A 13,615-nucleotide genomic window follows, 5' to 3' on the forward strand; every position below is an offset into this window, starting at 1 on the left:
AGACGGAGGCATTGCTGTTATTGAAGGTGTAACGATCGTATGAATATTAGATATAGGTAAATTCTATAGGATACTGTCCTCTCAAACATTCACAACTGCCATTGTAAAGGCCCGCTTTCTCTAGCGTTGCCACCAGCGGCATATGCAACCAAAACGCCATTCCTATGTCAACCGCAGATGGTCGCTCAAAAACGTGGCAGCTCTTGCCAAGAGATGGCTAAAACCATCCTGAAATCATCCTCAGCATATAAACACAGCCTCATCTCTCATCTCATCGAGTCATCGACTACTGAGCCTTCCTGGCCTGAAGCTTCGCCTTGGCCAGCTTCTTCTCACGCCTGGCCTTAGAAGCCTCAGCACCAGCCTCGGTATCAAGGCAGAAGTCCCACCACCTGAAGCTGCTGGCGTAGTTGCCCATGAACTTCTCGTGGTGCACATCGTGGTGCTCAGCGCCAGCCCAGAAGGGGAGGAAGTGGTGCAGAGACCAAGGGAACTCGTAACCGCTGTGCGCATCGACGGCCTGGAACACGCGGAGGACGATCCAGAAGTACATGGTCAGGATGTGGAGATCCTTGGTGATCGCGCACCAGACAATGGGGCAACCGACGGTACCGAAACCCAGAATCATGACTTCGATAGGGGAGGCGTACTCAGCAGCAATACCGAAGGGAGCGGAGTACTGGTGGTGAATCTTGTGGATATTCCTGTAGAGGAAAGAGCTGGCGTGCATCGTGCGATGGGCCCAGTAGTGCCATGCGTCCTCCATTACAAAGAAGATGGCGATCTGGTAGGCCATCTTGTACAGAGGAGGGAACGGAACGCTGGCCGTGAGACCGAAGTACTGGCACATGGGGTGGAACAGCCAGATCTGGGGAAGCTCGACGGTGAAGTGGGACAGGAGGACGAGGAGTGCGCATTGTGTTTGCTCCCAAGCGGTGGGGATCTTGTTCTGCTCGTCGTTAGGTACTTGCCGTTTCGATAAGAACACGAGAACATACACCCTGAATCTTATACTTCTTGAACATGGGGAGCATATCGACAATAATCCATGGCAGCGATCGCCCGAAGTAGAGAGCCTCATGCATCACGAAAGACATGATGCCGGTGGCCAAAACATCGTTGCCCATCCATGTGTACCAAGCCAGCCACATCTTCTCGAAGTAGTTGAGTGAGACATTGTATTTGGAGATCTCCTCGAATGAGCCCCAGTAGGTGTCCTGCGCCATTGGCGTCAGAACGGCGGAAGAGTTCCTGTTGCGCCTGTTAGATTGCTGCAGTTCACCAGCCGGGGGTGTCGGGGACTTACATTCTGCCTGCGTGCAACAACAGGACAAAGATGGGGTTCGACTGCAGGAGGAGGTAGGTACTGTTGGTGCTGTCGTAGCTGCAGTGGAGAGGGGAGGCAAAAGAAGCTGCGCAGGAGGCGGATTAAATTGCAGACTGTTAGAGCCCAGATCTGCGATGGTGGACGATGGCACCACTTTCGTCTGTCAAGGGGCCACGGCTTCCGTCGACCGAGAGGCGCAAGTTGGGATGGTCCCTGGCGCCTTACCGTATCGAGGAGTGAACCAGGCCAATCGGCAAGAGATCCACTGGCTTCATCTCGTTTCACCGCCCTGCGCCGCCATGGAGAGATTTTTGCGGCAGCGGCATCTCTCTTGGCGATGCCTGCGCACGATGGTCAGCGAGCGAAACGTCGTGTGCATCATGTCATCGTGGGCTCACTGTGGCCCGTCGATGCCGGGGGCCACTGCGTTTGCCGCCGGCAGTGTTTTCGCACCATCACCCACAGAAGCTGCCTTGCGAAGGCGGTGCTGTGACGCGTCAGGGTCCAGCTGGTGTTCTTATAAATGCACAGCACTCATCATGTGTTCGTAGAGCCTTCGTACACAGTTGCGATTCATTGGTGGTAGGAGCTGTAGGGCGAATTAGCGGTCGCATTTGGAAACAGCGTGGCAGCCCTACCGTTTGTTTCGCGTGCGTAACTTCTTCACTGCTTCCTGCCATCAACGCCTGCGTTCGCTGTAATTAGCCAAACTCAATCTGCTGTTCTGGGGTCACTTGCAGTAAGCCTAGACATTGAGCGAACATTCGTACGAACAGGCTGTACTACATTCGTTCGAGGTTTCTTGCTTGAAATGAAACAAAAGATTAACGTTAAGCATCTTTGCCTTTATTTTTTCATACTTAATTCCTTCTTTGTCTCTCTTAGTCCAGTCGCCTTCTCTTCTTGGCTTAACGCCATGTTATAGATTGCAGAGCAGTTAGGAAGTACAGTGTTAGATTAGCAAATGCTGTCAGATTCTCTGTTCACTACGTTGATGTCTTTAGCTGCAGTGAAACAGAATCTTTACCATGTCCTCCTTCACCTATTATCAAACTACAGTGAGAAACTGCAGAGATTGGATACACCAGAAATCGAACCCGGGCTTTTGTCCTTTGCTTGTCTACCTGGTAGCCTCGATTTGGACAAGGTAAAGTGGCTTTTTATTGGCCCACTGCAAACTCCTCATATCGCAGCAAAGGCTGACTTTAGGAAATCACTTCTCAGAAGTATGCTCTGAACCTAAGAGTTTGTGAGAACCATTTATTGCCTCCTCTTTTGTTACTTCGACTGGTGATGCCAGTGCATTGTCATGACTTTGCCGAATACCGGGGAAATGGGCTTCGATACTTCGTGCTACAGACATGTCATATCTCACGTTAGCAAGGGTTGTGCGTAATCACTGGCCATGCATGTTGTTGTAACAACACCATTGTCACAATAGTCACAGCATGAGGTTGGTTATGCAATACTATACCTCGTGTCTTCGACAGCCTCGAAAGACCCAATAACGACGAGGATTCATCTGGACTTGACGACGAAATATGCCCATGACGTCCCATCAGAACTTCGGGTATCCGGAACTAAGTCTGGTCCACTCCAAAATCCAACAGCTGCGAGATGAACTTCCCAGCTCCTCAATGACGCCCTCAGCCCCGCACAGGCGCTGCCATTGTCTTTTCTTGTCATACCCCAAACCCTATGCAACGACCGACATGCCGAAATGAGTCACCTTGCCCGAAGCGGATTGAGAATGAAAATGAAACGGACCGTAACGTGACACCGCGACAAAACCGCGCGTTACATCGCGTGTGTCGCGTTGACAGACCTTGCAGCCACGATAAGCACGCAGAATGTCGCGATCAAGCGTTCCTAGAGGAGAAAAGGCAATTGGCATACCATGAAACGAAGGAAACGAACATTGCTGCTGTGTTGTCCGTTGCCGCCTTTCTCTAGCGCAAGCCCCGCCACAGAGCGATCAACAAGACAAGCAGGGTCTTCCATGTTATTCTAATGTTGTCGCTCAGACCGCGACGGAACGCGGTGGTAACGATGCCTTGCTGCCTGATGTCTATGCACGACTGTTATTGGACAGGCGCCTCCAGCTCAACGAATAAAGCGTGCTGCATCGCCCGGTTGGCTGGGGCTACGTCGATAGGTGGCAGGGGATGCAAGGCTGTGTATAAATACCGGCCTCCCCCACAGTTTGGCCTCGTTACGCCCTCTCGACAAGCCACAACCTGACAATCCGCGTGTGGTATCTTCACGCCACGTGCTAGATACGCACCAAGTTTCTTGGACGTAGTGCCTTTTTCACGAAAAGCGCGAAATCTGAGGACTTCCGGAGGTCGCTCATACTCACAACCCGCGTCAACTAACCTGTCCACTCTTTACAAGTCTCTCCGTCGCTCGTCACGATCCCTCTCTTCGGTCAAGATGTTCGGAAAACGTTCGTTTGCTAGCTCTAAGGACCGTTCGGGCAAGATACAGAAACAGCCGAAGAGATCGTTTCGCGATGCTTCTGAACTGAAGCAGAAGCAGAAGATGGCCGAGAAGCTGGATGTGCGCAAGGATAGCCCCATGGTGAAACAGGCGACCTCACCGAGCCTCACCTCTGCCATCGTGACAGTCGTCGTGGGTCCCGACCAGCGACTGTTTGCTGCACACGAAGACGTCCTGTCACATGCCCCGTTCTTCGCGCAAGCGTTGCGAGGCCAGTTCTTCGAGTCCGCCAATCGACACATCAACCTGCCTACGGAGGAACCCGAGGTCTTCTCCTGCATCCTCGAGTATCTATATAAAGGCGACTACTACCCCCGCCTGGTCCATGACAGGCGCCGTCAGACCTGGATGCTTGAGGGCACAGTAGCCTCACCCGACCCAAACAAAACCAGCGACCGCGCTGCCGCTGTCGAGTCAACCTTCCTCCATACCGGTGTGAGTGACGTTATCCTCCGTGACACAGCCGTGTACTGTGCTGCCGATCGCTACGGCCTCGAGGAGCTCAAGAAGCTCTCCCTGCGCAAGCAGGGCCTGCAGAGCGGGATCGAGGTCGGCGTGATCTTGCGCAGTGCTCGGTATGCCTACGAGAACACACCAGACAATGACTCGAGGCTGCGCGCTCATTACCTCGCTCTGATTATTCGCAGCCGGAAAACATTCAAGCGTAGTGGAACCATGCAGATGGAGATGGAGATGGGGGGGAAACTGTTCTTTGACCTGTTCGTGGCGATGTGCAACCATGTCGATGATCTCGTGGACGCGAGGTGAGCCTTTGCGCATCTCTTGTGATCTTTCTTGACAGCCGTAGAAGTGTAAGTTGACCAACACTGACATTCCCCAGCCCCTCCGCTCGCGGCACTCCCAGGACCATCTAAGGTTGCCTCGACTGCCTCTCGTCAAGCACAGCTGCAAACACACACCACACACCACACCACTTTGGAGTACCATTAATTTGACCCACTCTCAACTCCCGACGAACAATCACAAATTGCCAACAAGCGACAACGCATCACGCAACTCGCTCATCGTCATCAGTAAAACAGAAAACCCAGAAAAATACGGATAGGACACGACTCCTCCCCTGATTTCTTCGGCGTAACATCGACGGCCCGGCTGGTTGCAATTATCCTTACCCCCTCCCCTCCTCTCATTCTTCTCTCCTCCCCTCTTACTGTGTCTGCTACCCCCATCACGCTTCTAATATTCTTTTTGAACGACCTCGCAACGATTCTCCATTCCCACCGCCCCTCTCTGCTTGCGGAGAGAGTACATGTCTACGACGAGACAGCGTTTCCTTTGTTCATGTGTGCGCGTTGGTGGATGGAGTAGGAGCTGTTGTTATACTAAGGGATGTACGAACACTCATTTTCGGAAGTTTGGTTTTGCGCTGGTCGATTCGACCACGCTGGAGGGCTCTTTCTCGACGGAAAGGCCTGAAGCGGAAAGATTGACTGAAACCGCTTGAATGGGGTTCTGGCTGTGGACGATCTTAGTGGCGCGCAATGAGAAACTTAGGCCGCTGCTACACTGATTTGCCCTCACGGTGTTGCTTTCTGTGAACGATGTTTATGCTTGGAGTCTACGGGTGATGGATGGGGTCTCGAGCACTTCGAAACCACCCGTCTATACACCGACCTCGAACCTGCCGTGCACCAGACTCCAGAACTCTTCAATGATCTCTTTCTGGTCTTCTCCGCCACGTACAGCCATGTATCTGCGCTCATCTATCCTGGGTTTCCAATTGCCCGGGTTCGCATCGACGACGATGCCTCCAGCTTCTTCGAGGATGATCCACCCAGCACAAACATCCCACGCCCAACAGCCAGCTTCCCAGTAGACATCCAGCCCTCCACTCGCAACGCCGCAGAGATTCAACGCCGCAGACCCAAACGACCTCAGCCCATGCACCATGCCTCCTCCATTCTCCTTCGTCGCAGCCAGATTCTTAAATGTCTCGCTCTTAACCGTAAAGTCGTTCCCGCTCCGATCGCTCCCCCATTCCACCGCAACGAGACACGTATTCAGAGTCTCTAGCGGCGTGGGCGGTGTAAGCGGCAGCCTCGTGGTCTGATTCAAATACGCGCCTCGGCCCTTGATCGCCGAGTACAGCGTCTGCGTAAACGGATTGTACACGACGCCAATGACGGGTTTTAAATTGATAGCCAGCCCCAGCGATATCGCCACGTACGGGTACCGATGCACGAAGTTCGTGGTGCCATCGATCGGGTCGCAGATGAATGTCGGTGCGGACGTGAGCTTGTCGCCGGGCGAGTAGGTCTCTTCACCCATGAAAGAGAAGGAAGGGTATTTCTCGCGGAGGACCGTGGAGATTAGCTTTTCAACGGCTTGGTCGGTTTCGGTGACGAGGTCGACGGAGTTCTTCTTCGAGCCGGAGGAGGAGGTTGTGGGTTTCGCGGAGGTGATGCGGTCGGCGGCACTTTTAGCGACTGAGATCATAAAGTCGTGGACTTCTTGGAGATTGAGGTCTGCCATCTTGAGGGTCGGGTGGGTGGTTCTGTGGATTGCAAGGTGTGAGTGTTGGGCAATGTTGGTGAAAGCTAGGAGCTTCAAGGCCCCGCTCGGTGGGGTAGACAGCTCGACAGCTCCTATGGATCTGCAGGGTCTCACCACGTGTGGCAGGGAGTCGGGAGATGGGGCATCCTGTCAATGCCTAAGGATGCATCCCTTCTTCTGATCTTCAAGTTACAGAATTATCGAGCAGTCTACATGTTCTCGTTCACAGAGTGGGGCCCCGCAATCACCCTACATCGCCGCAGTTCTCATGGTACAGTCTCAGAGCGTGGTTCAAGGTGTTTCGAGGTGTTTCCCTTCATTTGATTCATTGTATTACATATGCTCGCTTATGTCTCAGAGCTTGCTCTTCTCCATGCCCTCCCTCTCTGTCTGCCTCCCAAGATCAGTGTGGCTCGTCTCAGCCTTCAAGCTCACCGGGTCGCCCAATTGGGTCTTGTTGGCTTGTTTTCCATCCGAGTTTGCCAATGTACCTCTGACCTTCTTAGAATGCGGCAGGTCATCATCGTTCGTGTCCGACGATGAGTTCGAAACCAATGACGAAGTGATTTTCTTGTTCTCAGGCGTAGGAGGGTCGTCGTTCTCTGGCTTCAGCGAGACATGGTCTCCCAGCTGTGGCGGCTTGCTGCCCGATTTGATGGCGGCCTGTGTCTTAGGGTTGTCAAGTGTTCCACGGACGGTCTTGGAGTGTGGCTTCGACATGGTGATGCGGCTTTGGGGAGGGGTTCGATTGGTAAGAGTTCGAGAGCTTGGAAACTTGTGGCAAGGGAGTACTTTACACAAATAGGAGGATCACGATATCTTATGGTCGAGACTTGAACGAGAGCCTCGGTAACGCATCATCGACCCTGAATCTGGGGTATGGACATGTTGACGGGTCGCGTCTTTGGCAGTGGATTAGCGTGTATAATGACGTCTCCATTTTGTCGATGTGTGGAACATGCATGTGAACCATGCCCATGGTAGTGACTGCGCCCGCTATCACAGAAGCGACATGGCCAAATCAGTTGATGTCTTTCAGAAGCATGACACCTTTAGTGCAGTGATGTATCAAGGCATCTTGCTGACTCAGTTCCACGCAAAATGGCCAATTGCTTCGATGTTGAAAGCAGTTTCGAAGGGTCATGAAGCGGATGGCAACGTAAATATTAATCCAGGTATTCTGGGAGACGTGTAGAGCATTGGTCAGGAGCTTCTGCACAATCTTTCAGGTGTAATTGATCTTTAGATAGTCGTGGTTGCGGTTGCGGATACGGTTGCGCTAGCGTATACGGTACCGGTAGATTGACAACCTCGGCCTCCACAAGAGACATTGCCAACGCGCACGCCGCAGCGACTGTGCGAGCATTACTAACGCCCACCATGATAGAAGCCGATATTGCCAGGCTGTCAGCGATACCATGGGCTGCCAAGCTTATCAACGACAAGCGCTGGACTCCGACGAAGAGCTCTAATCGATTTCCTAAGCCAACGGGCGAGGACTCGTTCTTCGCAGAGACCCTCGATACCGGTCGCACGATACGAACGATGCTGACACTCAGACCATCCAAAGAGGAGGATGGTGACCTGGCGTACAAAGAGCTTTTGGTAATTCTGGATCTTGGGGATGGTCTCAACGGTTACTCTCAAGTGCTGCACGGAGGCTTTGCGGCTACCCTGTTAGATGAGACTTGTGGAGGCCTGATCCAACTGAATGTCTTTGAGAAAGTGAAGAAGCTTGGCTCCGAGCATGCCATGAATTATCTCACGGCATGTAGGTTTTGCCGCCGGTCAGAGCTGCTGGTCTTCGCGCTGACAATGTGCCACAGATCTGAACACAGTCTACAAGAAGCCAGTGCCGGTCCCCGGTCTTTTGCTCTGTACCGCGACGATAGAGCGACAAGATGGCAGGAAACTTTATGTACGTGCGACTGTCGAGGACGGTGAGGGAACGGTGTACACCACCGGAGAGTGCCTTTTCATTGAGATGAGGCCAAAGCTATGAGGGCGGCCCTCGATCCAATCTCAAGCGACCCTGATCAATCAATGACCCTTGGCTAACCTAGCTATATTGCCTCGGATATTTCATCCGGATGTGAGGACATCTGGCAGTCGGTGGAACATCAAAGTCACATGTGCATGGAAGACACAGGAGATGCCCCGGAGGAGACTGGCGGTTCACCCATGGGCGAGAGCCTTCCTGCTTCTCAGCTCACGAGATTGCAGCCTGGAGATGGCAAATGACCGGCTGCAGCGATCTCCTATTAGTTGCTGATCTGCTGCAATTTCGCTTTCCGGCCTTTCTTTCATGGCCATCTTTGCGTGTGCTGCTGGAGTGAATTTTGAAGCGACCGACCGATCGACGGAGTATCGCCGTGATTGGTTGTGGTCGCGCTGAAGGGAAATGTTCGAGCACATGACTGGTCAACACCCGAGCTTCTTAATCTATCTGTTAGGGCCATCTGATCTACCTCGTGCGACTTTTCGGCCCTGATATGTCTGTGCTGCGTGCGATCCGCAACAGGCATCAACTCCGATCACCACTCCTGACAAGGATCCGACGGTTATGTCCTGGGCGGTTCTACTCAGTACTCAGCTCCTTAGGTGCTCTGACCACAGATTTATTCGGCGCACAGCACGCAACAGGAAATCTACGCGCCGCGTTTCAAACCTCTTCTGCCCTTGTAGACATGCAATAGTCCTTCATTCATCTCTTGAGACTTTTTTCCCGGTATAGTCTTGCACCAGCTGCAGGTTATCTTGAGTCCTGCAGGTGTCAAAACTTAGGTCATACTTTTGCGCATCCGTGTCATTGTGTCTTGGAGGGCGCACGCGACTGCAGTCCAACTGTAGAAGATCCATGTGCGAAACTTGCGGTAGTATGTCTATGGCTTAGCACATCGATGCAAGCACGCGCGCATTGCGAACGAGGTCATGTCGTAATTACCATGGCCGTGGAAGGTGGATGCAGTGTAACACAACCATCTTGACCACGAGGCAGAGAACAGAATGCAGGTGTTTACACAAAAAGCTAAAAGCCAGTAGCAGCGGCGACTACTTCCAGAACCGCTTTGGAGATGTTGCAGACAAGCTTGGAACCTCCTCATCACATGCGTCCGTCCTGCGTCGCCCGATGGTTGGACATGGTTGGACGGGGATTAAAACACTTTCGAGCCGACCCGGTGACATGCACCTACTACGGGCTAGCCCAACGGCTTCTCGAGCGATTTTGTACTCTGCTTCGACACTAAGTCCTTGCTTCCATAGTGCCCTCATTTTACTCAATGCAAGTAGGCGCCTCGTACTAGACCGCGTCAGTTCGACCAAGAGAGGGATTGCCGACAAGCACTATGGAATGCCATGATGCGAAACCGTGCCGTGGCTGCGAGATCACCTACCGACGTTCCTCCTGGCGTATGACCGTTCATTCAAGGACCAGGCAGTGGAGTGGGTCTGTGGTTGCGTCCAGTCGTAAGGGGTTTCTGGACTCCTTGGAATGCTCGGCTGCTCAAGACATCCCTATGGATGATCATCTGTCTCTTGGAGGGGCAGGGGTTCACTTAACCCTCCCATCAACTACTATTCACTAGTGGGGCAAAGGAAATGGCTACCAGACTTGAGATAAATAGGCACGTCACGCCTGCCGCGAAAAGGGCTTCTCACAGGCTCCCTCCCCATTTGCCCCGAGTGCGCGTTCTCAGGCGTGGTTTCTTCCCCTTTTATCAACCTGCGCACAAACACCACACTCATGCAGGTACTCTCTGTCGCGCTCTGCCTCTGGGCAGCTGTCGCTCAAAGTGTAGTCATAGGTAAGGTCCTCAAGCTACAGGTTGCTGTGTCATGTTGCTGATATGCCTTTTCAACAGCGCCTATCCCTCGATCGGCAGACACTGCAACAACGAAATTCGATGCTGTCTTTCTGGACGAAAAACTGCAGCCGCGAGCCGCTGCTGACGGCTACTGGTTAAATGACTTGTCCGGCAAGGGCATCGCTCCTTTCAACTCAAACTCCGCAGGGTACAAGGTGTTCCGAAACGTCAAGGACTACGGCGCGAGAGGTGAGTCGATTGCTGTTTCTTTCGACGTCTGGCTTACTTTGTAAGGTGACGGTGTTACTGACGACTCGGATGCGATCAACCGTGCGATCAGGGACGGAAACCGCTGCGGTCCTTCCGTGTGCGACTCGTCAACTGACTCTCCCGCCGTCGTGTACATCCCTTCTGGCACTTACCTCATCCAAAAGCCGATCATATTCTACTACATGACCCAGCTTATCGGCAATCCTCGGAACTTGCCTGTTCTCAAAGCTTCAGCCACCCTCGATGCTCTGGCTTTGATCGACGGCAGCCCTTACAATAATGACAATGGCCAACCCGGTTGGACCTCTACCAACTTGTTCATGCGCCAGATTCGAAACTTGATCATCGATGGTACTGCTCGATCCCCGACTCTAGGTTTCCAAGCTATCCACTGGCCGGCTTCGCAAGCAACTACAATACAGAATGTGAAGATCCGTATGAACCAAGCATCGAACTCTGTTCACGCTGGCATCTTCGTTGAAAATGGTAAATCTGATTGCATATGCTGCATGATATATGCTAATTCCATTCAGGATCTGGAGGCCACATGGCTGATCTCGATATTGAGGGAGGCCTATACGGTATGAACATCGGTAACCAGCAGTTCACTATGCGGAACGTCAAGATCTCCAAGGCCATCGTGGGCATATCTCAGATTTGGGACTGGGGCTGGCTGTACTCAGGCTTGTCTATCAGCGACTGCGGTACTGCCTTCTCGATGACCAACGGAGCGGCAGCAGGCAAGCTGGAAGTCGGCTCAGTCGTCATCATTGACAGTGAGATTACCAACTGCCCTACTTTTGTTGATCAGGCATGGTCGTTGTCCACAACACCTACTGGCGCCGGACAACTTACCATCCAGAACGTCAAGCTCAACAATGTCCCTGTCGCAGTCAAGGGTCCCAATGGCGCCACTGTCCTTGCTGGTGGATCTACCACTATTGATACCTGGGGTCAGGGCAACAGGTACACGCCAAATGGACCACAGAAGTTCCAAGGCATTTTTACAGCAGCCGCCCGGCCTGCTGGACTCTTGGACAATGGTAAATTCTACTCGAAGTCCAAGCCTCAATATGAGGCTTTGACATCGAGCGACTTCATCAGCGCTCGTAGCTCCGGTGCCACTGGAAACGGAAATACAGACGATACCCAGGCTGTACAGAATGCTATCAACGCAGCTGTATCACAGAATAAGGTCTTATTCTTCGAGCACGGTGTCTACAAGGTTACCAACACACTCGACTTCCCGCCCGGTCTTCGTGCAGTCGGAGAGACCTTCTCAACTATCATGGGCTCTGGAAACGCCTTCGCAGACCAGAACAACCCCAGACCTGTGGTCAGGATTGGTCAAGCTGGCCAAAGTGGCAGTATCGAGTGGTCTGACATGCTTGTGCAGACTCAAGGAGGTACTCCGGGAGCAAAGCTGATCGAGTACAACTTAAGGACTGCTCGTGGCTCTGGTATCTGGGACGTTCACACGCGTGTCGGAGGAGCTAAGGGTACCGGTCATCAGGTCACGCAGTGCCCCACTGGGTCTGTGAACCCTCAATGCTTTGCCGCACACACCAATGTCCATATCACTAGCTCCGCGTCTGGAGCTTACTTCGAGGTGAGAGATACAGTTCAAGAAATCTGAGTCGACACTAACAATTCTATAGAACAACTGGTTCTGGACGGCAGACCATGATCTTGACGACCCGAAGTCCACACAAATCTCCATCTTTACAGGACGCGGTCTTCTGGTTGAAGGTCGAGGCACTTGGCTGTGGGCGAACGGCGTAGAGCATCACACCCTGTACCAATATCAGTTCAACAAGGCGGCGGACGTGTTTGCAGGCTTCATCCAGACTGAGACGCCATACTTCCAGCCGACACCAGACGCCTTGAGCTCGCCTTATGTGCGACAAGCGGCCTACAACGATCCTGTCTACACGGCCGGCCAACGCGCCTGGGGGCTCCGTGCCGTTGACTCGACTAACATTCTTATCTATGGAGGAGGGCTCTACTCCTTCTTTATCAACTACGATCTGACCTGCAGCAAGGCCGATGCACCAAACGGTAAGAGGATATGCCAGAGTCAGATTCTGAGCCTTGAGGGAACAACGAGCTTCCAAGCGTTCGCGCTGAGCGAAGTCGGTGTCGAGCAGATGTTGACCATCAATGGTCAAAACAAAGCTCTCTGGTCTGACAACCTGAGCGTATACTCGAACACGATCGGCCTGATCAAGTCAAACATTTAGGAGTATGTAGGGGCCAAGGTAAAGTGGTCTCCTGTATATAAGTAGCATTAGCGGCGGAGTTCATTGGTATGACAGGGATGCGTACATTACTGTTGTTACATCTAGTGCAATATCACAGTTGTCAGTTTTGAAACATGTCAACGAACCATCATTCTTCGTTTGGGGTATCTCATGTCTATATGCTATATTCTAATCTCTCATATCGCTGGTCGAAGGGCGCTCATTGAGCTTCAGCCCGCTGCGGTGCCCAACCCTTTAACCATGCCCTCGCCTTATCTAGGTCGCCGTTCTCGGCTTCGAGCGCAGCAACGCACCACTCCATTCCATATCCACCCTTCCCCTCAACACCCTTCTCAGCCGTCAACATCCCAGCCACAGTCCTTCTCCTCTGACTCGCCTCATCGACACAAAAATGCAGCGGCGTGACATAGCCTTTCCCATCCATACCCGCCAAAAACGGCTTCACCATGGGGATCGCCTCCCTCGTCGGCACCGACCGATCCTCCTGCCCCTGATTCTTCCGTCCAGCACGACAGAACTCGTTCCTGCACCAAGCCTTCCCGCAGCCGGTGAGCAGCTGACTCAGATACCGCCGCTCGATACGACGTTTCAATGCTTTGCCCTCAGGGTCGTGCAGCGAGACGTACAGCGGCCCGAAGCAGACGCTGCATAGTCCGATCTCGTTCCCTGGCCCTTGACCCTTTCGCGTCCCGGCACGGGTATCGCCTGTTTTGCTTGCGCCGTCTTGGGTGCGGCCGCAGTTTGTGTTGCGGCAGATGCGGGGCGCGGGGCGGGAAAGACGCTCGAGGTCATGGTGCCGGAGATGTGTCTCCATGTCTCTGAAGCGCACGATCTTGTTGCAGAGATGGCATTCTGTTGTCCGTCCGCCGTCGGCGAGTTCGTGTGGTGTCAGGCCCGAGAGTAGGAGTTCTGGGTTTGGAGGCTCGTTTGGGTCGCCT

General features: G+C 53.0%; 6 protein-coding genes across 6 annotated transcripts; 3 read left to right on the plus strand and 3 right to left on the minus strand.

Annotated features, from left to right (window-relative positions):
- Positions 1-3: 3 nt before the first annotated feature.
- Positions 4-1,485, minus strand: M421DRAFT_416336 (uncharacterized protein). The gene is made up of 3 exons (XM_033591023.1): positions 1,307-1,485; positions 999-1,251; positions 4-949 (listed from the first exon to the last, which is right to left on the minus strand). Coding segments are annotated over exons 1-3 (918 nt in total). The 5' UTR covers positions 1,309-1,485; the 3' UTR covers positions 4-286.
- A 2,000-nt stretch (positions 1,486-3,485) lies between these two features.
- On the plus strand, positions 3,486-5,066 carry M421DRAFT_416337 (uncharacterized protein). The gene is made up of 2 exons (XM_033591024.1): positions 3,486-4,590; positions 4,668-5,066. Exons 1-2 carry the CDS (start codon positions 3,761-3,763, stop codon positions 4,699-4,701), a joined length of 864 nt encoding a protein of 287 aa, XP_033452973.1. The 5' UTR covers positions 3,486-3,760; the 3' UTR covers positions 4,702-5,066.
- Positions 5,067-5,449: 383 nt separating this feature from the next.
- M421DRAFT_53943 (inositol monophosphatase) lies at positions 5,450-6,319 on the minus strand (the record flags this gene model as incomplete). The annotated part of the gene is made up of 1 exon (XM_033595170.1): positions 5,450-6,319. One exon carries the CDS (start codon positions 6,317-6,319, stop codon positions 5,450-5,452), a length of 870 nt encoding a protein of 289 aa, XP_033452974.1.
- A 328-nt stretch (positions 6,320-6,647) lies between these two features.
- On the minus strand, positions 6,648-7,270 carry M421DRAFT_416340 (uncharacterized protein). Its single transcript, XM_033591025.1, has one exon. The coding sequence runs from the start codon at positions 7,058-7,060 to the stop codon at positions 6,695-6,697; it is 366 nt and encodes a 121-aa protein (XP_033452975.1). The 5' UTR covers positions 7,061-7,270; the 3' UTR covers positions 6,648-6,694.
- Positions 7,271-7,720: 450 nt separating this feature from the next.
- M421DRAFT_97977 (uncharacterized protein) lies at positions 7,721-8,342 on the plus strand (the record flags this gene model as incomplete). The annotated part of the gene is made up of 2 exons (XM_033598563.1): positions 7,721-8,111; positions 8,167-8,342. The coding sequence occupies 2 exons, from the start codon at positions 7,721-7,723 to the stop codon at positions 8,340-8,342; spliced, it is 567 nt and encodes a 188-aa protein (XP_033452976.1).
- Positions 8,343-9,612: 1,270 nt separating this feature from the next.
- On the plus strand, positions 9,613-12,789 carry M421DRAFT_416342 (glycoside hydrolase family 55 protein). Its single transcript, XM_033591026.1, has 5 exons — positions 9,613-10,146; positions 10,204-10,395; positions 10,441-10,902; positions 10,950-12,025; positions 12,075-12,789. Exons 1-5 carry the CDS (start codon positions 10,086-10,088, stop codon positions 12,654-12,656), a joined length of 2,373 nt encoding a protein of 790 aa, XP_033452977.1. The 5' UTR covers positions 9,613-10,085; the 3' UTR covers positions 12,657-12,789.
- Positions 12,790-13,615: the final 826 nt, after the last annotated feature.

The sequence above is a fragment of the Didymella exigua genome (assembly GCF_010094145.1).
Source record: "Didymella exigua CBS 183.55 unplaced genomic scaffold M421scaffold_3, whole genome shotgun sequence".
NCBI lineage: Eukaryota > Fungi > Ascomycota > Dothideomycetes > Pleosporales > Didymellaceae > Didymella > Didymella exigua.

Excerpts from the sequence above, each read along its gene's own strand:
- M421DRAFT_416336 (XM_033591023.1), bottom strand. Across the intron at positions 950-998 it reads AGAAGTATAAGATTCAGGGT|AACAAGATCCCCACCGCTTG; the intron begins GTATGTTCTCGT and ends AACGACGAGCAG.
- M421DRAFT_416337 (XM_033591024.1), top strand. The coding sequence starts at position 3,761 with ATGTTCGGAAAACGTTCGTTTGCTAGCTCTAAGGACCGTTCGGGCAAG. Across the intron at positions 4,591-4,667 it reads GATGATCTCGTGGACGCGAG|CCCCTCCGCTCGCGGCACTC; the intron begins GTGAGCCTTTGC and ends GACATTCCCCAG.
- M421DRAFT_416340 (XM_033591025.1), bottom strand. The coding sequence starts at position 7,060 with ATGTCGAAGCCACACTCCAAGACCGTCCGTGGAACACTTGACAACCCT.
- M421DRAFT_416342 (XM_033591026.1), top strand. The coding sequence starts at position 10,086 with ATGCAGGTACTCTCTGTCGCGCTCTGCCTCTGGGCAGCTGTCGCTCAA. Across the intron at positions 10,147-10,203 it reads CGCTCAAAGTGTAGTCATAG|CGCCTATCCCTCGATCGGCA; the intron begins GTAAGGTCCTCA and ends CCTTTTCAACAG. Across the intron at positions 10,903-10,949 it reads TGGCATCTTCGTTGAAAATG|GATCTGGAGGCCACATGGCT; the intron begins GTAAATCTGATT and ends AATTCCATTCAG.